This window comes from Ornithodoros turicata, chromosome 9 (assembly GCF_037126465.1).
Source record: "Ornithodoros turicata isolate Travis chromosome 9, ASM3712646v1, whole genome shotgun sequence".
NCBI classification, from domain to species: domain Eukaryota; kingdom Metazoa; phylum Arthropoda; class Arachnida; order Ixodida; family Argasidae; genus Ornithodoros; species Ornithodoros turicata.
Window position 1 is genome coordinate 13,186,698 of NC_088209.1, and position 26,383 is coordinate 13,213,080.

General features: G+C 45.2%; 1 protein-coding gene and 3 long non-coding RNA genes across 5 annotated transcripts; 2 read left to right on the forward strand and 2 right to left on the reverse strand.

Annotated features, from left to right (window-relative positions):
- Window positions 1-283: 283 nt before the first annotated feature.
- On the reverse strand, window positions 284-12,770 carry LOC135368140 (pre-mRNA-splicing factor 38B-like). Of its 2 annotated transcripts, none has more exons than XM_064601251.1 (8): window positions 12,631-12,770; window positions 12,284-12,468; window positions 12,136-12,204; window positions 10,735-10,886; window positions 9,413-9,473; window positions 1,431-1,681; window positions 1,245-1,373; window positions 284-626 (listed from the first exon to the last, which is right to left on the reverse strand). In XM_064601251.1, exons 2-8 carry the CDS (start codon window positions 12,458-12,460, stop codon window positions 452-454), a joined length of 1,014 nt encoding a protein of 337 aa, XP_064457321.1. In that variant the 5' UTR covers window positions 12,461-12,468; window positions 12,631-12,770; the 3' UTR covers window positions 284-451. The 2 variants fall into 2 exon arrangements, with proteins under 2 accessions (XP_064457321.1, XP_064457320.1); XM_064601250.1 differs by having other exon boundaries at window positions 284-629.
- An 831-nt stretch (window positions 12,771-13,601) lies between these two features.
- LOC135369328 (uncharacterized) lies at window positions 13,602-14,692 on the forward strand. The gene is made up of 2 exons (XR_010415077.1): window positions 13,602-13,754; window positions 14,363-14,692. It is a non-coding gene; the product is annotated as an uncharacterized LOC135369328 (long non-coding RNA).
- Window positions 14,693-15,874: 1,182 nt separating this feature from the next.
- Window positions 15,875-23,090, reverse strand: LOC135369329 (uncharacterized). Its single transcript, XR_010415078.1, has 4 exons — window positions 22,978-23,090; window positions 22,568-22,683; window positions 21,353-22,031; window positions 15,875-16,213 (listed from the first exon to the last, which is right to left on the reverse strand). It is a non-coding gene; the product is annotated as an uncharacterized LOC135369329 (long non-coding RNA).
- LOC135369330 (uncharacterized) lies at window positions 23,037-24,569 on the forward strand. Its single transcript, XR_010415079.1, has 3 exons — window positions 23,037-23,512; window positions 23,988-24,078; window positions 24,500-24,569. It is a non-coding gene; the product is annotated as an uncharacterized LOC135369330 (long non-coding RNA).
- The last annotated feature ends 1,814 nt before the right edge of the window (window positions 24,570-26,383 follow it).

A 26,383-nucleotide genomic window follows, 5' to 3' on the forward strand; every position in this document is an offset into this window, starting at 1 on the left:
CTGTTGAGCATGCTTCAAACTGTGCACGTAACAAAGTGACGCTAGACATCTTCCCTGCTATAAAAATAGTACATGTGACAGCATGATTTCACTAACTGATGCTACATATTAGAGTGTACCTACACAGCACTTTGTGCACACCACCAGTTCTGCATGTCTACACATACTTTGTGCTTCCTCCACACACCGAGGTAGAAGTAAAACGTAAATCTTATCTCGGCGCGCTGCATGAGAACTGAAGACTGCAACAAATGAACCAATCAACCAATGGCAGATGCACAAACCAGAGTTACAACCACCGGCTTATGCCGGTGCGATGGTTTATTTCCAAAATTCCCACGTAATTATGAAAGCCTAAGTACTGCCGTCTCTTTCCGCGTGCAGCTCAGTTCTTGACAATGATGTGATGAGAACAGACGACACCCATGACACACACAAACCGCCGCTGTGTTCACCGACGGCGATCTCTCGGAGAGCGGTCCCTCCTGGGATTTCTGTCCCTGGATCGGTCACGTGATCTGTGCCTGCGCTCGGAGCTGCTGCGTCGATGGCGCTTCTCGTGGTAACGGTCTCCGTCCCTGCCACCCCTGTGTGCGTCGGAGCGGTGCGCGCGGTCCTCTCGACTTCTGCTGCAATGACAAACATTGTACATTGTACGTATTATTGCAGGGGGGAAACGTGGCATCCTGACTGTGGCTCACGGAATCACGCCCCCAAAAGAACTAGTACAAAAAATGGGTAGGGCAATGAGGGAGTTTTCCTTTTTTTTTCTGCAGCGTGTTCTGCAATGAATAAACTGTGCTCCTGCAATAAGACAAGTGCAGGAGACCTACAGAGTGCACACAAGGCTTCTGTTCCCCACACCTTTAAATGATTCTCAACCCGTGAAAAGAGGGATTCGTAGAACACACAACTGTTGAGAAGTCGCTAGTCCTCGCCTGGTCCTTGACGTACAGCAGCACAGCTCAAGCATGTATAAGTGGAGCGTGCACCGACAAGAAAGAAAAAGAGAAAAAAGCCGAGGGGACGCTTCCAAATTATGCAAGGACCATGTCGGCCATCTGCAGCTGCTTTCTCTGACTGTTTTTTGGAAATTTGATTGCACAGCTTGAATTCACCCCAGTGCAAAGACATTTTCCACGGTGACTTCTGATGGACAGTGACAGATGAGGCGGGATTTCGAGCTGCATTACAGCCCTAAGTATACTTATACACCGACCTACGTCGATAAAGAATTGACAGACCTATGCTGACTGTGGCCGGAGTGACGGTCCCTACTTCGGCTCCTCCTCCTCTCCCTGTGGCGGCTGCGTTCCCTGTCGACGTCCTCGTGCACGTCCCTGGTTCCGTTGCTGTCACGCGCCGCTGGGCTCCTGAAAAAGCCGACGGGTAGTACGAGTGCCGCTAAGTTAACCTGGAAGAGAAGCTACCTATTCCTCCTGCTGCCACCATGCTCATCCGCAGTCGCAGCAACGTCTCCACCAGCTTCGGCTTCCTGTACGTCCTCGGTGGCCACCATCCGCTTCGGCGGATGAGCGAGCATGCGCTGCTCGATCTCTTTCTGAATGGGGACGGGGATTCGGGGAAACAAGGTGGAGAACCACTCTAGCTTGGTGAGGAAGTGGCGAAGCATCTCTCCGATGGTCATTGTCTGTCCCCCGCCAGCCTTGACGTCCAGTTCCTGAGTCCAAAACGCAGGGGAGAAACGGGCGTGAGATTAAATTTGTAAATACCGAGTGCATTGGGTAAATTCTCGCAGAATGCAAAAGAGACGCGAAGCATTCTACCGACTGAATAGAGACATTTTCATTTAGAGCTACAAGCATTTCCCCTATCTTTTTCCTCGTTGCTCGCGGGCCAACTCGGCATGATTCAGTTCTGCAGTTTGCATTCCAAGTGGGTTGCTATGCTGCTGGGGTGACTATGTTACCCGAGGCAGAAAACAGGACATAAGAGTGGAAGGGAAAGAGAAAACGAAGTTATTTTTTACTTTAACATAGTGCAATCATGAGCCAATCACTGTGGCTTCTGTGCGCAACTGAAAAACTCTCTCACCACAGGCTTGACATCGACAATTCTGCAATCTGGTTTGAACCATTTCTTTTTCCTTTTTTTGACATTCCCGAATTTCTGAATGATGACAGTAATGATGATCTTGACAAAATGAGGTTCAGTAAAACAAAAGTTCCCGCGCGAATACTGCATATGGGAAGAGCAAACATTGTTTCAGTTTTTGCTTTCTTCATTTGATACTGATCCATAAAAAAAAAAAAGTGACACGTGGCTCCAGCGAGGGAAAAAATAATAAAAATAGCAGGACAGCAGGATTGAACAACTACACCAGGATTGTCTCATTCAAAATGAGGCATTTGGCCACCAATACAGTGCCTACCGCATCTTGGACGGGAACAAGGTTTTTACTATGCCCGAGTTTGTTAGAACACTACTGTGCAACATCAAAGCTACAGGGCATCTGCGCTAATTGTAGTCGCAATTTTTGTTGAATAGGAAAACGGCTTTTCTTTTTCTCCTGGAGTGATACCCTCTTCGATTTTCACTAGTGAACTGCCCAATTACAAAATACAGAAGCTGAGCCAAATGAAGACATCTATTCCTTGTGGTGCACATCTGGTGTGGTAGAGCTGGCATGGTGTCCATGGTGCTGGCCACCTCTTCATAAACAGCCATTCTCTAATCCAAGTACGCAGCTGGATGTCGTGATGTTTAAGCGTTTACGCCAAACATTCTACCATACTTGCATACTTTTTCTACGGCGGAAAATATGTGCGAAAGCTGCAATTTGCACAAATCGCGAAAGAACGTTCCTCAAAACGGTTTTCAAAGGACGCATTATCACCAAATTTTGTACTTCCACTGCATTGTGCAAGCGCGCGCACGCACACACACACACACAAAAAAAAGAAAAAGAAATGCTACAACAGTTCCTCTCTGCACATGGGAGAGGGTAAACCAAAGGGAGGGTGAAAGAGCTTGAACATACCACATGACAGCATCTCTCCACTCACGAGGAGGTCATTCTACGGGAGAAGGGGGGGAAGCTAGGGAGCTGCACGGATTGCTGACCTACTTGCAAAGCATATACTGGCCTACAGTGCCAACTGAGTAACTGGAGGTTGTCGGGAGCCAGAAAACCCGGTCGTGCTTCAGCTACGGTGGCTCCTTTCTAGCCACACCAACATTCGAGGATATGGGATGTTTGCCACAGGTGTGACACAAACCCACCATTGTTGTTAACTGCCCTCGAGCAGGTGCTTTTCGCAAAACTGCCCATCTTGTCGCGGTCGCACGTCATAGGAAAAGTTGTTTTGAGGTCGTGTGACATTGTTTACACGTCTTTTAGCACTTGCTGACATATTCCCGTTGCCATAATGTCGAGAGATGAACGTCTTTTGCCATCGTAAACTTTACAGCGCTTCTTCCGCGACATAGTTTCTCATTCCGCCTTAGTTTAAGTACATCACATCGGCTCAGTGTCTCTTAACAACGAACTACTAGATTATAACGACCATGTCATAGGCACCCCTTCCCAGCACAGCATTTGGAAGCTAGAGGTGGCGCCACTCATCGGCCCGGTTATTGTTTCCTCAACTTCTACAAAACTTTGTACTTCAGATTACCTTAGTATTTTTTTGGACAAGCCGTGGACGTCCCACGGAAGATGTCTCATTCTAAAATTGCTTGACATTCTATGCGTTTTCATAAGAGCTGTTGCTGTCGTCTGCTACAGTAATCGTACGTCCGCTTCTGCACGTTCAAAATCCCAAATTCCATTGCCCAATCATGATGCAGATCTCACGGGTCGATGAGTAGCGCCCCTAGCGGATTGTGCGGACAGCCTCCTCATAGGGGGTTGCCGATTATGAGATGGTCGTTATAACCTACAGGGTTAGTCTAGCAAACGTTACACATTTTGATCACATCTTAAAAATAAAAGACGGGGTTTGTCCAACACCGAACTTTGCAGACTGGTAGCCATGGGTCTGAAGTTTTGTTGGAATTTTTTGTGAGCATTATGGTCCTGTAGAAGAAAAATAAAAAAACAAGCAAAATCTCACTCTATGCATTTTCTATGGCCCATCTCACTCAAAAGCAGCAATTTTCTGCTGTGTGCGCTTCACTTTCATTTCACCACACACAGGTGGCACCAGCGTACAGAACAAGAGGATTGGTGCATAACGTCAGAATTGGCATGTCACATTGTTGTAGGCAGCGCTACCTGTGTGAAGTGATGTGAACGTGAAGCAGACACAAGAAAAAATGGCGGAGTTTGTGTGGGATAGGCCATTGAAAATGCATGGGGCGAGATTTTGCTTTATTTTTAATTTTCTTTCTACGTGACCATAGCGCTTACAAAAAATTCGAATGAAACTTCACATAAATGGCTATCAGTCTGCAAAGTTTGGGATGGGCCAAATCTAGTCTTCTATTTTTACGGTGCGGTCGAAATGTGTAACGTTCGCTAGAGTAACCCTGTAGTAGGTCGTGGTCGTAACGCAGGTTCGTCATCGCATATTTGGCAGTGGTCAACAGTACGAGCCGTCATGTACAAAACTGCATGTTTCACTGAAAGAGTATGGGATGAAAATATGTTCCGGGATCGAAAAACCTAATTGTTCACAAACTGTTTAACCGCCAATCAAGGCGCAGCCATCTTTAAGGTCACGTGTGCGGTGATGTGCGACCATGACCTGTCCAGAATGCATGGCGTTCGCCCGGCAGGCTCTCCTCTATGAAGCAATACGTTGGATGGCACCCCTGTTAATGTTTGGCGACAGCAACGCAGCAACGTCATAAAGTGTAAGGAAAAGGTACTCCTTGTTATTCAGCGACGTAAAGTCTCGTCACTCCGTCCCTATGGGCCAAACTGGATTTCTGTTACAGATTAAAGACGACAACGAGCTCTGGATGGGTTTGCGCGAGGGGGCATGCGCGGTGACTTGTCAGTGACTTGTGCTTGTTTACTTTTGCAAAGAACTCGTACCATCGAAGCACAACAATAAATCCGCGACTTTCAACCCTAATAATGATCAAGCCTTCTCCCAGATTACTTCCCTAAATTCTTTGTCCCCTACAATAGGTTCAAAAAAAAAAAAAAGCCAAAAGGATGCAGGGAAGCTAACCTCCCAGGAGGCAAAAAAGAGGGGAAACCCTTGCAGGTCACTCACTATCTATGCCTGCAACAAACACCACTGCACACGACTTCGTAAGGACCTCTCCCCCGTTCCGGGTGACTAGATGTACTTGCCCGATCTCTAGCGCAAGGCTGAACATGGAGGAATTGGAACAACCGCCTCCAGGCTGGTACGAGAGGGAGCTCTGGAAAAAGAGGCAGGCCACGTCAAGGCGGAGATTGGCACCTGCGGCTTTATCACAGGCTATGCACAGCACACCTGCATTCTTGTCACGGCCGAGAGAAAGAGAGCAACCACAAGCTTCTTCTCAAGTTCAGATGCTGCTCTGTAGGAGGCAAAGAGGGCAACTGGTAATCACACGGTAGGCACTCTTCTAGGGGTGGGGTGGGGGCATCTCAGAACCATGAAAGACCCCCGTTTGTTTACTCTCAGTGCCTAACACCCCTGACACACGGGCTTGCTAGAACCCCTTTTGAGGTGGGGGTCCTCTACTAGAGATGCAAAATCTTCGGAAATTTTGAATCGGTCCAAAAAAGAAAAAAAAAAACAGTTTTTCTGTTGTTTTTTTGTTGTTGAAAAATTTGATTAATTGAAACAAATGTGGTTACTGCTGAGTCGAAGCATTGCCGGCCAAACCACAGCATACAATGTTCTAGAAGCTTTAGTAGTGTTCATCATCTAGGCATAAATGCAGAGCAGAACATCCCATGGGACAGCTGTCTACTCAGCGATAGGTACAACCTGTCCACTCCGACCAGAACTCCGACATTATGTGAATGTGATGGCAATCGCTTGGAGCGGCCAGGCGGAGCACTAAGTTGGTGGTTGTTGGCGGATTAGAGGCACCTAAGGCACTATTGGCAGGTTGGAACACATCAAAGGCACGAAAATTTACATTTCTGAACTCTGTCGCCTGGAAATTTTGGGCTATTTTTGGGAGACGAGGAAAAAAAACGGAAAAAGAGACTGTTTTTTGGGCTATTTTTGGGAGACGAGGAAAAAAAACGGAAAAAGAGACTGTTTTTTCCCAAAAAATTTCCGGGTTTTTTTTTCGGGGCTTCGCATCTCTATCCTTTATTCCCACTTTAAATGACATGTTTAATGACACAATGCTGAAAGGAAATCAAGCGGGTGACACATGACAGCGTCTATCTCCCCTGTGCTCAGTAGCGCCATCTGGAATGTGGGTCCGGAGTACTGTACTAAAAAGCTTTCGTCGGGTCTTTTAGAGACTGCAATTACTAAATTAGCTGGTGTTCTAACTTTATCCGCTAAATAATTAAAACCTACAAGATGCGCATTTTTTAATCTAAATTGTTGTGGTCTAATAATCGTCAGCGGATACTGCGTTTGAGGTTACGCCTTTTCATCTGCAAAGGAGATAAGCAAACTCCTCTTCCGCAAAGACCCCCTCATGAGAGCTCCGCTGCTTTATCGTGTGTCACGGGTAAGGGAATCCTTCGTTTGGCACGGAATTTCAGGAAACCCGTTATTTTTAGGAGTGTGCGGATATTCGAGTTCCTGAATTTGAGACAAATATTAATCACCCGAAGTGTTTCATTCGCGAATCCAGTACCCAATATTCGGATTTCCGGATACCCGACTATTCGCGGAATATGAACGACACCTCCCGAAAGTGGGCTTCCCTTCATGAGGTGAAGCCTGCTTTACGAAATAGGCCATGCTGCAGGACCAACACAGACAGACTGCAGTTTAGCTTAAAGTGGGACTCTGCAACAAAATCACCAGAGCCATTGTGACATAGCAGTAACCCTTGCGGTGTCAGAACACACATACGAAATATCGTGTTCCCAAACTGCGCAGATTTTATTCAAACGAATTATTACGAAGTGAGCACTTCGCCTCTGTGAAGCAAGAGGGCACCGAAAGCAACACTGCCGACGTCATCCTGCATGGAAGAATGCAAGCTTTGTAGCAGACGGCAATGCCCGGTGACGTCACGGTATCTTCCTCCGCTGTGCGTTTCACATTCTGGTTTCGGTTTGGTATTGTCATCATTTATGAATTAATTACTCGCACACAATGAATGTGAATGTTGTATTTGGTATCAAGGGAGCTGTCCGTGTTCGGTATGCTGCTCGCCTAATTTTTTTCGAATCCTTCCGAAGTCTCCCTTTAAGGTAATGTTATCCCAAGTTTACTGTGCATACTCCACCCGAGGAAGGGGCGGCGTCCCTCCCGTGTGCAGTTTAGTGGTGGCAGCGGGGGACTTTGATTTGATGTCTGGAAGTTTGCCATACACTTAAAGGGGCAGTCCGGACACCCCAATTCCAAACTCAACTGACGCCACAACATGACTCCTCATCATTTCCTTGACCAGTCTGCAAAATATCTCCTCCGTATTCGCACCTGAAAATTTATTACAGCATTTTAAGATTGAGAGTGTGACCCGAATGTAGGCTGCGCCGGCTACCGGTAGTGACGCATTTTTCTGCAGCACGCTCCATTTCGCCAAATATATTCACCAGAACGTGCTCCAATTTTTTTACGAGTCTTTCTGCGTTCCATGCTTCACATGGGAATAGAATTGCTTTGCTCAAAGTCTTTGCTCCCGCCAAATTATCTAAGTTTACAGCGTACTTTCCATGACGTCACGGTGAGTAGGAAAGCGAAAGCAGATATGGTTTGGCTGTTTGATCTTATTCAATTTCTGCGAAACAGTTCGGTTTTCAGCTGCGTCCTAGCGCACACGGTATGTACGCGTGTGGCAGAATGTTATTCAGGCAGAATGTGAATACCTGTCGGGGTCGGGACTGTCCCTTTAAAGAATGCATACAGCCCAGAAACAAAAACGGTGTCCTAATGATGTAACTTCCACAGGACATGTATTGTAAGCTACTTCCTACGATCTTTCTATGAAGTCCCTATAAACTCTAGATGCAAGAGATCTTTCAGCAGGTATAAAATGACTGCAGGCGATAGACTGCATTCTTTGTCAGAAGAGAACACAAGGTATCACGTACCGTATTTTCTCGATTATAAGACTACCTTTTTTTTCCAAAATCCAGCGTTCCGAAGTCGTGGGTCGTCTTATATTAGAATATGAGCGCCACAACAGTGTCAGGGGAGAGGCGGAAGCGGGTGATGGGATCAGCCAATAGCGCGGCACGTCCGATATCACACGTTGCGGTGTCAGCGTGATGCAAGTACGGGCACAATGGGGACGGCTGAGACGTCATTCATTCTTTCTTCGTTCACTGTCATGGCGTCAGTCTCCGGCGTTTTGATGAAAAGTTAAAACTTTCGTAAATACAGGAACAATTTAGCGGTGGCAAGGCGGTTCCAAGTATCGGAAAGAAGTGTTATAAGGTGGCTAAAACAACAGGGAGAGATCAAGAATTGTGCCAGCGCAGTGAATTTTGGATACTTGGTGCAATGTGCCAGACGACGTTGTCGACGTTTGTCCAACTTCTTGAACGGAACAGAGGACAATGAGCTGTGTGCATTTAACAACAAAGAACACAGTAGCGTAGAAAGTGATGATAAATAAACGGTATTGTGCATTGATTCCAAATGCTATACTGCCTTCCAATCCCTGCTTACTTTTTTTTCCAAATTCGTGTACCCTAAACTTGGTGGTCGTCTTATATTCGAGGTCGTCTTAGATTCGAGAAAATACGGTATGTAATGCTGAGCCACAACAGTGCTTTGAATCTAACTTTTAAAAAATATTTTTTGTTCCCACATTATTAGAGAAAATAAAGTTAACTGCTTGCCGCGGAAAATTGCGGAATTTATGAGTGGGTGCCGCAGAATTTTGAATTTGCCACAGCAGAAAACCAGGGGCCTTAGATGTAAACACCGTTCGGAAGGGTGTCCTTCTCTGGAAAGGCCTTTGGGCCGCCTGTGTGTCAGAGGTACAACACATAAAGAGCTGCGTAACGCAACCGCATCCAGCCGAACAAAAAACATCTCAAGGGTGGCTCTCTCCGGAATAAATCCATCACACACTGCGAGCACCAAAGCATTACCGAGGAAAAAACAGGTTTCGCGCAACTTTCCCGAGGACTGCTACGACGTGTAGCAGGAGGAACTGCCCCACGAAGCCCTGAGATAGGATTCTTCCAACGAGTGTCTCTCTGGTGGATAATGCAAATGTGACTCAATTAGTCCTTCGTATTGCTCGGAGTCATCCTATCACAGATGGTAGCAGGGGTGTTTTGTTGTTGATGCCATCCTTTGTACCAGAAGAACAAAACTTATTCTAATACTTATCAAATACTTCCATCGTCACATACCTCTTCGTCGTCAAAGTACGGTTCGTACCAATCTATCAAGTCTCCAGGTGGCTGAGTAAACCTACGAAAGAATATAAATACGCGTATCATTAAAATTATACTCCTCAAGCAGAGTTCTTTAAGCATCCCAGAAAAAAAGTATCTGAGTAACCTGTATCTACAGGGTTGGTTTAGCGATCACGAATTTTAATAGCGCTGTAAAAAGAGAGGACTGTTTATCCTGCCCCAAACTTAGCAGACAGCCATTTGTTTGCAGTTTTATGTGAATTTTTTTTTGTGAGTGATATAGTCCTGTATAAAAGCGATTAAAAAAACGAGGAAAATCTCAACATGTGCACTTTCAATGGCCTACCTCACTCAAACACAGCCATTTTTTGTTGTGTCTGCTTCACGTTCACATCACCACACACAGGTGGCACTGCCTACAACAATGCGGTAAAACAGTGCAACCTTGTCATTGATCGCCCTCTCTAGGGTGCCTGAATAGTAGCTCCCTCTGTGTAGGGTGAGGTAATTGTATCATGAAGTCAAAAGCATTTGTGGGAGCCCCGTAGAACATGATGTTTGACAATTTTTTCTGATGGGATAGCTCCTGAAGATCCCTGTCAATTATCATTAACTTTAATAAATGAGACACACTCTTCACATTGCTGGGGTGAAAAAGTGACCTTTATTTTCCAAATTTCAAACTTCAGTTTGTAAAAATTTACATAATGAAACTTATGTTACACGATATTCACATCAGAAGGGGACAAAAACATAGTAAAAACAAATGCCGTTGACCGCATGATTCGAGGTGGTGTAGCTTTTTAATTATAATTCACTGACACGTTTTCTGGTACACCCTGCAGATACTTTATGTATCTTGACAAAAATATTAGGTACATTTTCATATGTGCATTTGTATCTGTAACTAACTACTCTTTTCTAATACTGCTACCTTTGTTTTGGTTTTTTGTAAGACAGGCAATCAATTCAACGGAAGTATGACTACAATGACATAGAGGCCACACTATTATAAAAAACTGGGATAAGGGGACAGAATGCCAGTTTATGGCCCCGATAGGTGAGAGGCATCCGCGATTTAGTCGTACAGTTAATTAGAATATTTTTAGAATTTGTTACTGAGATGTGTCCAGAACATTTAAAAAATTACAAAAATTAAGTTACCAATTTTCAACTGTATCAGTGTATTTTTTAGCATGGCGTACTTGTCAGTGCAATTTACATACTTTTGAACTAATTTATCTGCAACTATATAACTAAGATATTTTTTTAAAACCCTCTCTTCGAATACATGTAATGGAAAGAGAAAAACTTACCTGAGGTACATAAAGCCCAAGGCTCGAATGTACGGTGAATCACAATGGGTCATCAGGCCATTAACCTGCTTTCGGGTCAACTTCAACGTGAAAAGTTTGTACAGAATGCAGAATGCTGTTGACACGATCCCGCCAGCACCGACACCGCGCACCTGTCAAATTAAGCGCAACATGGTTTATCTGTACGGCTACATACATCAGGCAAGCAACAATTTACGAAGCAGCAGACTCTTATCAAGCTTGCACACTTTATGAACACTCACGATTTCAGCTCAATTAATAAATTGTTAAGGGACTCCGACCCCCTCCACATTGCAATTTGCCCGAAGTTGAATAGGAAAAATGTCTGAGACAGGCATCGGCACTGATGTGAACCTTCAGTTGGAACTTTACACTAATGTGCATGAAACGTTGCGTAACAGATGCGCAGAAAATGAGATTAGGAAACTGTGACAGCTGAAAAAATAAAGGAATACTGAAATTTGTTGCTGTGAAATCATTGTGGCTCTACCTGCTAAGTTGCTCACTCCCATAGAAAGCAGGCTTGGGCAGGGTACGATTAAGGCACAGGCTCACCTCATGTCACATCTCAAGATTGCAGTATACTCGAGAGTTTGCGTCTTGTTAATCACGTTGGGTAGGATAATTCCCCTTTGCTTCACAGTGCAGTGCAATGTGTATATTATGTAATTGACTATCAATACCCAAGCATTATAACCCTTTCAATATCGAGATATCAAAGGTTGGCACACTATGTCAGAGAGAAAAAAAAAAACTGTGCTAAAGTTGTGCATGATGATGATAATGATGATGTTGGCTCTGCCCTTTGTATCGGGCGGACAACGCCAAGGTTAAGCGCATCATTCTCGAAACCTAAGGCAACCGCGATAGAGCTCGTTCCTGGTATGGGCAACAATTTCGTGCATCGTAAAACGATGTCGTCAATTGTCTCCTCAGTCTCCCCACAGATGGCGCAGTCTACGTCCCTTGTGTTGCAGTCTGCTGGCTGTGGCTCGTTGTGTCGAATTTTGGCCCACCATAGTTTTGTTCGTGGGACTCCCGCTCGTGCTTCGAACAGCAGGGTGCTTACTGTAGAGTTGTCATACATGGTTTCGGATCTAATTCTTTACTTTCCTGCTCTGAAGTTTTTCAATGCCGGTTTGGTGTCCATACTCTTTAGCCAAATTCTCCGTTTCCCACGTTCGGACGTAGTCTCGTATTGTACGTATTCCCAGCATGCTATTGTCTGTCAAAGTTTTCTCAGTTAAGCCTACGTCTCTAAGGAGGGATCTTATTTTTCTTCTCCAGGTCGCTAACACCTACCATACCAGATTGTAATGTGCATTCATTCATTAACACTGAGGTACTGTATCTTACAATAAACAAATAGCCAATACGTACGCCACCACACATGCCTGTCTGCCCAGATGTCTTCCTACTTCCTTTTTCCCATGGTTCCAAATGTTGAACCTGTAACAAATATTTATGAAGAGATCCCATCATTCCAAGTCATAATGTGCGATACTGACATTAGAAAACTGAGCCTTACATTGTAATATATTTCATCCACGACCTCGTGGTAAGTCTTCAGTTTATACAGGTTCACTTTGAAATAAGGCGACGACAGAATGTTTGTCAAGATAAGATTATTCAGGTTCATGGTCTTCTCGTTCCCCCATACCGGCAGGTTGTTGTTTTTCTTATCGGCTGGTCCTACCGGGGCCATGACTGCGCCTGAAAAATGCGATAAAGCGAGAAAAATTACGGCACGGTCGAACAAAAAGTTTTCACCAAACGCACGTTAGGCCTAGCAATACAGACACACAGCAACGAAAAACCGCAAAGGATAAAGGACGTCAATGGTGTTATGCCGTGCGAAACATCGTTAGACCTTACCTCAGAAAGCTGTACAGAGGGACACAGGCCCACGTTCTAACAGATAAAAACGGTACCCGTGCGATAAAACACAAATAGAAGTCCTCGCAGTGCTCACTGTGCAACCCGGATGTTGACAAAGTTTCTGCGTGCTGTGCTGTTGCAGGCGATCACACGCAATATCCGTCTCGCAAGAAAAGGTAAGCCTCGAGAGCGATATCGAAACCGTAGTGCTGTGCTTGCTGTGCGATTTCTCATTTCACGAGGGCAAATGAGGGTGAGGGTGCCCTCACCCCTCACATCACCCTCACCTCACGCACACTGAGGGGAGGCGAGGAAAAATTCTCAAAAGAGAGATTGAGGTGAGGCGAGGAAAATTTTTTGACAAGGACGTTGAGGTGAGGTGACGAAAATTTTTTTTAGAAAGATGTGGAGCGGCTATTTTCGATTGCGTGATCGCTTAAAAGGGCAATAAGAGTCAGCTATGGTTTTGTACTGTGAGGCACAGGAGGTCTGTGTCCATATAAAGTAATTTACTTATTAAGTCAACACATAAGTCACTATAGTAATCCGTACAGCACGTCTACCTCATTGTTTCAAAACAAGGGTCTTGAAGAAAAGGTCCCCGAATTACAAATGAATACGTTTGCTATTTAAATAATATTGATCAAAAAGTCATAACAGACAAAAATGTAAAATGTACAAGTAATTCGAAGTACAGCTGCATATACCATACCCGTATTTGCCGTGTTTACCCACTGCCCCGCACACTGTTACAGCCACGGGCGTACTGAGAGGGGCAAGGGGAGGGCTCTGAACTCTAAGGTCGCTCGTTAAAATAGAGCACTCTTTAATCATATATCGGAATGATTATTCTCAGATGTCATAAGAACCTTTGTACACCCACACAATGCTCAGTGTCTGCCCCCAGAAAAAAATTTGGTAGGGGGAAGGGGTTTGCACGCTTGCCCCCCCCCCCCCCTCCCCGGAAGCGCTTTACCCCCCTTGGAAAAAATCCTGGGAACGCCCATGGTCACAGCCGGCAGATGGCAGGCTCGAGAAATAATTGTAGCCTATCGGGGAAGCAAAAACGTAGTTATAGGCGTCTGTCAGTGTCTGTGATAAAGAAGTTGAATCCTTGAAAGGTACGTATGATTTTATCGTGTGCATCTAAATGTTTGTCCATCTGTCTCATGGCTGCATATAATCTATAAGCCTGTTTGGCCACACAGAGGGACGACACCAAGACACGACTCAAGTCGTGTGTTGTGTGTCCTCCTTCTGTGTGCCTAGACTCGGACTTTTACATTATGGAGTTCATCCAGCAGCTGGTCTGCATCAATGCCATTTTGTCAGTGCCCGTGTCGTCTTCTTCCAGTTGTGTCGTATACCAGCTATAGCAACTCTACACTATTGTCAGAGGATACTGCATTATGCGTCTGACTCGACCCTCCAGAACGGGGGTGCCGAAGTGGCGGCCCGCGTAGCCGTTCAGGAACCAATAAAAAAAATATCAGCCCAACCCTAGTAGCGCACATTGTGGCCTCGATGCAGCGACGTTGCGAATGTTCTGGGGCAACGTTTATCAACATTTCACAACATTACTTGACATTCAGCAATGTTCAAGCAACAAGGCCCAAGTGGACATTGCCGACCACCAACCATCGGCCAGTGGTCGGTTTTTGGTCGGCAAGCGACTTAGGCCATGGGCAGATGTCGATGATGCCTGTATTATGTTTGTCGTTTTTATCAGTGTGCATCGGCGGCAGAACTTGGCCAGTGAGTTCCAGAGGCCGGAAGACACAGGAAGAAACAATATAAAGAGACCGGTAGCCATGCATAAGGCGTGAAGGAGCGTGAGGATACAGTTGCATCGATTTCATGCAAGATGCCGGCTAATTATATGGCGAGTAACATGGCTGTTTTTTTGTTTTTTTTTACATAACGTGGCGATATTGTGATCACGATCTGTATGAACGGGAATGATCTGGATATGGCACCTTGTCACGTTCTTTCATTATTTGAACTGCTGATGCAGGCATGTACGATAAAGTCCACATAGAAATAAAGTTTTTTGGGTGCATACTTGCGTCCTTGTGTCCTCACGATTAAAATTACCATATTTCCATAGGCGCGTGATACCTATGGGACCTGAATAGGGATCTTCCACAGGTCCCTCGAAGATCCGCATCGTCGGCCCTACGACGTCCATTTCGCATAATTTTCTCTTGATTAGTACGGGCGGTAGTACGGGCGTTGTTAAAACGTTGCCGGGAGCAAATGTGTACGTTCGTGATACGTACCCAGCATCCACAACCCGACTTTCGCTGGATGTTGACGGGCGGTTAATGGCTCTGTGGGAGGTAATACGTTTTACGTGGTTTTAAGTTCTGCGTTGTTTCATCTATATCAGAAACAGGCTGCCCCAAAGCCGTGGTATGGGTCCCGCAGACACGAATGAGTTCGGCACCCCTGCTCTTGGAACCTTCTCGAAGCCACTTCACATTGCCCCTGGCTCTTCACATATCTTTCACAGTCACGTTCGCAAAGCTTCGTGAGAAGGACCGGTAGGGACTGGAAGGAGGACCGGTGCTTGCAACAGTCGGGCATTGGGTCGAGCGGGCCCCTTGGCTCCATCCCGGGCTGCCCACTCTCCACATACACCTCCCCCCCTTCCCTACCTCCATAAAAACGTGTAGTGCAACGATAACGCGTTTCAATGGCGTAGTCAGAGCGGGGTTCACACCCCCGCCGAAACGGTATCTTTGGTAGTGCATTTGGGAGAGTGAAACGAGGGTGAAATCCTCCCCCACCTTCCATGTAAAGTTCCCATAGAACTACTACTTGTATGTCTGTAACCTGGTGTTCTCTTCTCATAAATTTACTTATAAATCTGTTTGATGAGCGCTAGCAAGGCGTAAGTCACGGCTGGAAATGCAAGGCATAGAGGGCTCGGCTGCGTGGCCGGCTAGGCTACTCACTGAGCTACTGGGCCGGGCCATTTTTCGATGCCCCTGGGTCGGACCGGGGAAATTTTGCCCGTGCAGAGGCATATACTGTGGCAAATTGTGGCATACTGTAATAACGAACGAAGAATACCTGAGTATGCACGCGTGAACACACGTTCCAACTGCGAATAGGGGACGTGCATTTTCATTTATAGAACTTTTTAAGACTATCTTTGGGGTATTTATATACAGTTCCAAAATACGCTCCCTCTCGCATTCCGTCTTTATCCTCTAATCCAAAGGAAAAAATACTCATGTTTTAAATACTAACACTTTTAATGCTCCCGTTAAAGCGCAAGCAACAACAATACACAGTGATATACACAACGCAGCAACAGATGCAGTGATAGGGTGACATAAAAGTAAGGGTTGTGAATTAAGTGATCGCGCGGGCTTCACCGGGAACTACGGTATGTCGCGGTATGTCGTGGCTTCTCTAATTATTGACGATGGACTAGGCGAATGAAGAGCTGCTGATCGGTCTCAGTAACAGATGCAGACTATTCCATAGGGTCCGCTGCAGTACCCGCCGGTATGACTGTGATCCGCACGACATTTCTGCGAGCACGCGAGATGAGACTTCGGGCAGCCGTAACCTGTAGAAGAAAACATCTCGTAATTAAAACGAGTATCACTGACGTAACTTGATATACAGGGTTATTAAAGTTACTTTTAAAAGGTGTGTGAGTTCCAGTTACAGATACGCAATTAAAAAATACAGTGATACAGTTACAGATACACTCCAAAAATATACTCAGTACTTTTACAGTTATACTCTCTACATTTTACCAATTGAACTTCTTTTTTTTTTTTAATGGAATAGCATGCCCATAGCATGCACCTTGCTATGCCATGACCTTTCCTTTTAATAAATGTATATCCCCCCCCCCCCAATTGAACTAATTTACCCGGCTGCTATCACTTTCTATTGATCTTTCTTTGAGTAACAGATTTGGCTAGCACCGACTGATAGCACGTGACTATAGATAGCACGTACTGGCAAGCAATGCCGCATTGGAAAGCTATGATAAGCAGGTAGCTCGCTGTGAAATGAATTTTTGCTTTTTTTGTTTGCTCGAAGGAACACAGAGGAGCACAGCCATTTAAAAATTTTTGTTATCCATGCGGGGTCAGAGATTTGTACTCACAAGATGCCCCAGCTATAAACAGCCTCTCAGCTCTGGCGCGTACTGCTTAGCAGTCCGGCCTTGTACTTCAAAAATACGGACTTGAGTACTGGGAAGGGAAGGCACTAACGTCTTTCAATGTCGGTATGGCTGTGCACTTTACAAACTCCCGTTCCCACTCGGGAACCAATATTCTTGTTGGACTGAATAGTGTGTCACAACCTTCAGCGTAGCGTAGCTCACTTTCTCCATTTCTCGCTTCAACAACTGGCCCCGTTTACTGTCTCCTAACCAACGCGTTTGAAATCGTGAGTGTGACGTGGCAGCCACAATTAATCTTTCATCGGACATCAACCGCTCTCTTATCTCTGCATTGATATTTCATGCATTCATGTGACAGTCCTGTGAGTTTATGGTCGGAAGAAAGTATCCTTTATAGCTATATATACTCCGCAATAAAGTCATATATAGCCTGCGGCTTCGTAAGACCAGGAATGCTAAACTCATCCCAAATCTGTTTCATTTCTGCATCCTTCTGTGTGAAGAGTGTTCAAGGCATCGAGTGCACAGAGCACACACTTCAATTCAAAGTTACCGTTGCCCCTTTTGGAAACAAGTGGAGCGAGTAAGAAGGCACTGGTCGCGCTGATTGGGTGGGTTCGACGAGCTGTATTGTCTACCGTCATAGCTCGATCGGGCGTCGAAACTCACGATCACAATCATCTGATCTGATCGTGAGTTCATCCCCGGCTACGAACTCACGTGAAAGTCGACATGGCGTATTGGTGAGCTCACAATCATGCCGCACGTTAGTGGACTCACCAGATAACAGTGAGTTTTAGTATACCGTTGATAAAGTTATCGTCTCTATCGGAACCAATCGCACTCGTGCGTGACTCAGAATCTTGTCCACTGATTGGTTCTGGTTGATGCGGTGAGACGCTAGCCACGTTATCAACGGTCTGCTAAAACTCTCTAAGATTACATCTGCTCTGTTTACAGGTTTACGCAATGTCATATAAGATCATCAGAGGTGCATGCATGTGTTCTACGCAGGGAAGGGTAACGGACGTATTTTCTTTACCGTTTCTATCTTCGTTACTGCTATATTTTAGTTTCCGTTATCCCGTTTCTGATACCAGCCTTTCAATTTCGTTTCCGTTACGTTTCCGTTACTGTTTCCGGTAATGGAAAGGCTGTTACAGAGATGCGGGAGGACAGCCACTCCAGGCTCTGTCAGCACCTTGTTTTGCCACATTGCTGCTTCGGTGTCGGGAGGTCAGGACAGACGCGGCGTAAAAGCATTCCTCATAGCTACAGGCCTTGAAATTGCACTTTGTGCGTGTGTTTGTGTGCTTTTAAATTATATTTTGTTATCTGGGATATCGCGACCTCGTCCTCTCTTTCAGGATGCTAAGCACCAAGCTAAAACGAAAAAAACAAAACAACTCATTATATATAGTTCCGTGCACCATGTATGGTTAGATCCTCCCAAGCTTACTGTGTGGTTCAAATTTCATCATTTTTCCTTGAAATAAGGACATGTGTCCAGGTTTGGAACACTCATGTAACAAAATAGAATAAGCTGCAGTGATGCAGAAGACCACGTCCTTCGCCACTGCACGCAGTACGCAACCTTCCAGAGCCACACTTTCAGTCTCTCTCAGTCAGCTGGACTCTCTCCCTCTAGCCACAATGCGAAATTGCTTAGCCCATGGCCGAATACTGCCCACCAACGCTGTCCCCTACAAGCACTTCTGACCTTTTTGGACACCGTAGGAGTTCGATCCTCATGTGTCAGACATTATTCCATTTCACCGCATTATAGCCAGTTTTGGGGTGGAACATCGTTCCTGGCGATGAAACTCCCCAGTCATTATCAGTAAAATAAAGTTGTTGTTTCTAGACTAATTGTTTGTCTGTTCACATATGCAGGGTGTTTCACGAAGGTCCCCCGGCTGAATAATTCGTGAACGCGTGGCACCGTCGAAGAAATGTTTTTTAATTTCCTTTTGGTAAAGATCCTTGGGACATGGGCCATGAACTGAGTAGTAAGCGGCTCATTTGCATACGCTCACTAATTAAATAAACATCCCAACTTTTAAATTTTACTTCACACGCTTACGGAACCTCTGTTTTACGCATCGGGACCTTCAGCGAAAAATATTGCAAGAAAAGAAAAAAAAAACGCGTCGACACTCAGTTTCGGTTTCCATATTTCTTGAGCGGAGCAGTGCACCAACGCGCTCTTTGGATCAGCTATCGGCTGTGGTGGTGGTGTTGAAAGGGCTTGCCGTTGTCGGCCTCATGTATGTGGGCAACGTCACGACTGACGCCCTGGGGAAATGTGCGTCCTGGGCCGACTTCTAGGGGAACTGTGCCGACATATGTCTGAAAACCCCCAGACAGCACAGCCGGCACCGGGATTCGAACCCGGGTACCTCCCAGTCTCGACGTGACATGGCTAGCACGCTAACCACTGAGCCACGGGAGCTATCGGCTGTCAATTTCGTGTTCAGTTCTCCCGTTTTCAACGAATCAGGGGAGAGAACGATGTCACTCGGGATGAAGATTGGCTAGGAGCGTGCTATGTTTCTCCACATTGGTAAACATGTGTCAGATTTTTATGAAATTATGCACTGTGTTGGTTTTCTATTGTCGTTATATTGACTGAAGAGTTCATGCATTTTCTATCAGCTATTCACAGAATGGAACGAGGGATGCCGCGTATGACTTCCGCAAATGTTCACGTTTGTGTAGTGTTCAGTCAGATCAAGGTTCCAGCACCGTCTCACTGGCTGAAGGATGCTGCCGCCGCGAGGACCGGGACTGGGGGAAACTGTCTTTCGTTTTTGTTATTGTATAACTGCTTGTGAACGAAGGCTTCTTGAAATCTACGAGGCATGCAAGGCTGTGACCATTTCTCTGTGAGGCATCCAACGTGATGTGTCTAAAACAGTGGTCATGGAACGCGTTATGTCTGTGGCGAGGGCGACTGCTGGGCATATGAGAGCGCATCATCGTCGTCGAGCTCTGGACTCCACTGCCCCACTCAGCTAAGAGAAATTCATCGCATCTTTTGTTGAATGATTCGACGTGATTACCGTATTTTCACGCGTATTAGCCGCACCGCAGATAAGCCGCAGGGCTTGTTTTTAGATACATTTTGAAAATGTTTTTGCAGATAAGCCGCACTCGCAGATAAGCCGCGGGTAATACGACGCGACTGCTTTGTGCGCTAAACCAGAGATGCACATACAAAATCAATAGAGACTCTCAACGCTCGTCGACGTCGCACTCCCTGCTAGCTGCCCTGTTCCTGTACTGGTCCTCGAAGTTGACGACTTTCAGTGTCGTAGCTGTGCCTCCGCATTGGAGCCATGCCTCACCTCTAACTATCGTGCCCGTGTCCACGAATGGTGCTGCTCTCGTCAAATGAGAACTAACGCTTATCTGACCACGTTTTATCCCGATGTCAGGTGTGTTGAACCCTTCCTGTGGGTCTGCCAGCAAAGGAGACCGTAGGGAAGGCCATAAACCCTGTGGTCCACATTCCGGTGTCGGCATGATGTATAAGAAAGGGGGTCAGTTCTAGTGTTCTACTAATATCGGATTGTGACCTTGTTGCGTGTTTTTCGTGGATTGACGGGTTAGTGGTGTTCCAGGAGACATGAATCACTGTCACTCCTTTTGTTAAAGCACGCCCCTGTTCGGTATTGTTCGTGCACTGGGAGGGCGGTCCTGTTCCGAAAAACATGAGGCACTGTCGGCCCTTTCGTGTAATCCGGGGTATGGGCAAAATACCAGGGAAAAATAGTCATCAGATAAGCCGCACCCGCGGATAAGCCGCAGAGCGTCCGCGAGAAAAAAAAATCGCGCATAAGCCGCGGCTAATACGCGTGAAAATACGGTAATTTAGAGATGATTCTGCGTCATTCTGCGTGACTCGTGAAAAGTTTGAAACTATATAGGTGAAACTCGTGAAATAGACAGTCGTAGCTTCATCTGCTGAGTTTACGTAGCACTTCCATTTAGTAAGTTCGCCATTTACACGTGAGTAACATTGTAACATTTAGTCAGCTCACCGTAAGTTTGTGGTACACTGGTTCACCGTCCCAACTTCGGAAAAAAAGTCCAAATATTGGGAGGGGAGGAGAGAGTCGGGACTCTCGTATGTCTCCGGAAGCAACACTTTCAAGGAACCAGTTTTTTGATAATTGATTTACGTATTTACATATCTTTAGCCGACGGCAGCGCAACGATTTTCGAGACTTATCAAAATTCAAATTTAAGAGTCTTCAGAAAGCAGCCTGGCTGTTTTCTGAAGTGTACGTTTGAAGCCATGCTGTTTCTTTTTCGCATTGTTTCTTCTTCTCCTTTCTTTTCTTTAAAACGTTTGTGTGGGGGGGGGGGGGGGGGGGTAGACCCCGCAGCACTGTGTCAAATGGACTCCCGGCCGTAGATGCGCAAGCCGGCCCTGGCTGGGAATGACACCCTCCCCCCTCGCCGGTTCTGACGGCCGCTGGAGAATCACGGTTCTGTGCGATTACGGATATTTTGCCGCTGTATGCGATTGTTCGTGAGGAAGGAAGACAAACACGAGCTCACCTATGTCGAAGTATGGGTTTGGTACGCCGTACAGGTCAACCGCAGCTGCTACTGCGCCTTGAGGAGAGAAAAGAAAATGTGCGATAAAACATGGGGGCAAGAAAACATAATGCTGTAACGTACAGAAATAACGGGTAACATCTCATTACGGCCCGAGTCTCATTACGGCCGAAGTCTCATTACGGCCGAAAGTCTCATTACGGCCGAAAATCCTTTAATCCCCAAGTGTCTCGTTACGGCCAAAGTCTCAATACGGCCGAAGGTAGTCTCATTACGGCCGAAGATGTCTCATAACGGCCAAAAAGAAAAAAGAAGCATCCACCATAGTAGCTCTGTATATACTGTGTTTTATGCTTCCCAAAATGTGTCCGAGGCGGTGTGCCCCCACGGCTTGTGTCACACACAATGGTTCATGCACACAATATTGCGACAGTGTTTCATGCATCCCTCGTGAAAAATGTTTTTATTGTCATATGTGTCACACGATATTTGTATGTGTTACGCCATTTTCTCTCAGTATTCAAGCAACATCCTACTCGTTGGTTCTGTGAGCAAACTGTGTGTGTGTGTGTGTTCTGAAAAGTACTCCACAAGGGAGCCCACTGGGAGCTCCAGGAGTCACATGACCTATGACCATGATCTTCTCCCCCACTAGCTGCCTTCTACAATTTACGTCCACCTGAAATTTACAAAAAAGTACATAAGCCACTGAACAAAATGACATATGCTCTTGTTTGATGATGACTATAAGACATATGCTGTCAAGCAGACTTTTTTTTCTTCATATATTCAAAACATATTCAAGAATTATGGACAACAATGACAATTACGTCATAATAATGCAGCTGCATAGCCAGGAAACTATTTCAGGAGGTGTTTTATGAGGCTTGACATGGGGTGGAAGAGTCCCCCTCGTCAGTGCTTTATCCAGACCCCCCTAAATTTTTTGCAATTTCAGCTTCAGATACGTCTTTAATGACATGTTAAGCTGTAATGACGTAACTATTCCAACAATTTTTTCCAACACCCTTCTCGTGCTTGGGATTCTGGATAAACCACTGCCCCTTGTTCATTTTCCTGGGGCACTACATTAGAACTTATGCCACGGCACTGATGTCACAATGTTAAAAGTGTGTGTCACTCTATGCATTCGGAATTCCTCTAAGCTACAATATGTAAATTCAGAATATCCGAAGGGTAAACATCAGATGTTACCTGCAGGCTTCATGCTGAAACGCGTGTACGCAAAACACTTCCGCCGTGGTGGGCGACGACATAAGTGTAATCATACACGCAAGACAATTGCGGGCACATGGAGTAGTGGCAGCAACCTGAAAACGATACATTTTCTTGTTATATATGAGTAATCAAAAATATACATTCTCACATGTTTCGTTTTGTCGTTTGTAGGAAGCGCTAGTAAGGGAACAGCATTTGGTTGGTCACATGCAAGCCACAATGCGAGAGGTGCCGATATTTCGATTACGCGATCAAAAATTAAAAGTCTAGAACCATGCACACTTCCCCATGCAACTACTTCCCCAGCATCGTGAGTCATGACACCACGTATTCACGTATAGTGTAATGTGAAATGATATGCAGGAATGAAGAAGATGCCAACATACCTGTAATCCAGTGTCCCGTAAGTTTGATTCGATTTTCTGGCAGCTACCATGAAGAGCAAATGCACGATTCACAAGTTTCGTTTCGCCATTTTCATTGCTGTTAATTTCGCAAGATCCCACGTGACCTCCTTTGGATCAGTGAAAAGTGAAAATTACTCGCGTCGTGAACATATATGTTCATCTCAGCGCAAATCACGTTTTGCATGCTATAGCAGGAAGGGGGATCAATACTCTTCCTTTCGTGTTTTGATATCTTGTTGTTTTGCTACTCTCACTTCGGAGTTCGGATGGTGTCTAGCAACGTTGGGTACCTCGTTTCTTGTGTGAGCAAGTGGTTGCTGTTTACGACGTGTTCATATATCGATTTGTAGCGCTGTAATGTGCAAATTAGCGGACTTTATAGCGGCTCTCTATTTTCCGTCGTTGTCTTTCGAGCAGCGCCTGTTGTTGCGGTAAAAATCGAGTTGAATGAATCGCCACAGCCCCAACGTATATCGCGCAGTGTTGACCAAGACCAAGTAAAGCAGGAATTCTGGTGAGTAATGCTTTCGTAGATTGTCTGTCTTAGTAGTGTGCTGCCCACACATAGTTGGATTCTCATACGAGTAATTTAAATTAATCAAAACAGCCGAAGTGCCTTTAATAGATGTAACTCGGTATTCGTTCGTAGGTTTGCGCCGTTTCTAGTTTGTTGCGCGTTTAGGAACAACAAATTTATTCGAAGACGATAAGATACCGCTAATGCATCACCGTACAGCAGCATTTACTCGTATCATTGTGAGCCATATTTAATTTGTTAAAATTCGTCGTCGTATTTCTTCAAAAATAAAAGCGCAAGTCGGCGTACTCTAATTGATCTCCTTGAACTGCTTACGTCGAACGTCTGCAAATGTTGTACTTATGTGCTTTCGCGCACAATACTAGGCACAAAAGCATATATGATTAGAATAGATACTTCAAGAGGAAGTCATTCAAATACACTGTTATTTATAGCTGGTTTTCCATTCCAGGCATGGTATGTGGCTGCACGGAGGATTCCGAAAAAGAAAAACAACAACATGGCTAATAGGATGTTGCTGCCCAGGGAGTCCTGGCGAAGAGGTGAGCTGTTAAGATCATCATAAGGTTCTGTTGTGAAGTGAGAAATTTTGTAGTAGTGCACGAATGTTAATTCGTGCACTACTTTTATAACAAAGAAACCAGAAATGGAAAGTTATGCATGCATCATTTCATGAATTGTAATGTATTACTATTTGATATTCACATGTTTCCATTAAGGGAATGAACTACTGAACCTATATTCATATCATGGTCATGCTCTGTGTTTACCTGGAAGTCACATTTTTAAGGCTTGTCATTCTTTTGTCTAGATGAAGATTTATGTTAACCTTGTATGAAATAACAGACACGTATCAACACGTGTGCAGCTTGCAGCATATTAAAACCAGCCATGTAGAGACAAATGCTTGTTTTTTTTTTTTAATATTCTAGCCTATTCATGGTTGCTCTTCGCTTCTTGCAGGTTTACTCATTCCAGAAGCAAGAATTGTATCATTGTAAGGCGAATGGAAATAAACTGACATCGACTGAGATAGGTGTTCTGTCATGGCCAGTGACTGTAGGATGGCTCCAAAAGCGTCACAACAAAGCCAATATTCATCTAGCTCTCTACAAGTAGCTAACTCCACATAGTAGCCTGCTTCACAGCAACATCAACACTACCTTGTGGGAGTACACATTACACAATATGTTGCATTGTGCTGTGGTATGATAACATACCATTTGTCGCGCAATATGTATATATAAATATGATAAGGGCACAGTGCATAGCTTATACCCTGCTGAATATATATCCACACCTGGCTGCGACATTGCATATCAATGCAGGTTACAATACACATTTTCACATTTGGCCGTTATGAGACATCTTCGGCCGTAATGAGACTGCCTTCGGCCGTATTGAGACTTTGGCCGTAATGAGACACTTGGGGATTAAAGGATTATCGGCCGTATTGAGACTTTCGGCCGTATTGAGACATCGGCCGTAATGAGACTTCGGCCGTAATGAGATACAATCAAATAACGTAATAGACGTCAGAACAGGACGCCAAAGGGAAGAACGTACATAATTCTCCATGATATACGGTAGGTTTTCAACGGACCATCATTATGTCCTCTAGATTCTTCAGACAAAGTTTCCTCTTTTTGGGGATAGAATTAACTGTAGGCGGGAAAATGCCCTTTCAAAGCTCACTTGCCTTGCTGGCACTGATAGGACAATGCTGGTGGCAAGTCCATAAAGTTCCGGCATTGCGAGTTTTTTTAACAAGCTAGGCGAGACTGCGTGTGTTCAGCTGTTAAGCAAACATACGTGGAAACAAACAATGTGCAACGCTTGGTATCTTAAATGATCACAACAATACAGTTCATTGAGAACTTGTTCGGGTTTGTCTACGTGTCCCGTGTCTCTCAGTTTTTCGCAATTGTCCCGGTGAATCACCTCATCCTATCGTCCATTCATGTAGCGTAATTCCACGCGTATTAGCCGCGGCTTATGCGCGATTTCTTTTTTTTTCTTTTTTTCTCACGGACGCTCTGCGGCTTATTCACCGGTGCGGCTTATCTGATGATTATTTTTTCCTGCTATTTTCCCCATACGCCGGTTTTAATGAAAGTGCCGACAGTGCCTCTGGAACAGCACTGCCCTGCCGATGCACTAACAGTGCGTAACAGGGTCGGGTCCACATTCGAGTTGATTGATCTTCCTGGTGCATTCCCCCAAGCAGCTTTAAGGAAAGTGGTGACAGGGATTCACGTCTTCTGGAAGACCACTGAGCCATCAGTCTATGAAAAACGCCCAAGAAGGGCACAATCCGATCTTGGTAGAACTCTAGAGCTGACCTCCTTTGTTGTACACTATGCCGACCCCGGAATATAGACCACAGGGTTTATGGCATTCTCTGTGGTCTCCTTTGTCGCACAAATCAGTCGTCTCGTATTGCCCGCGGCTTATCTGCCAGAAAATTTTCAAAACGTAACCTAAAAACGCGTCCTGCGGCTTATCCGCGGTGCGGCTTATACGTGTGAAATTACGGTACTTGTTGTTGTTGTTCGGATGTTCGTTCCTTTAATGCAGTTCATAACTCCTAAGGGACCTACAAAAGATGTCATACGATATACGTATGTGATCCGATTATGGGTTCAGGAGCATAAGATGGTAAGCGTATAAGATCGAATAAGATATGGTATGTTGTCTACAGCACTTCTCAGTGAAAGACGCATGACGAAGAGATCTTTTAACAGAAGTACGTATACTACATCACTAATCAGAGTTGTAAAGCGATACAAATATCGCACCCAAAGTTGTTCGCGTTCACGTTTGAGCCGATTCATATGAACCGAAATC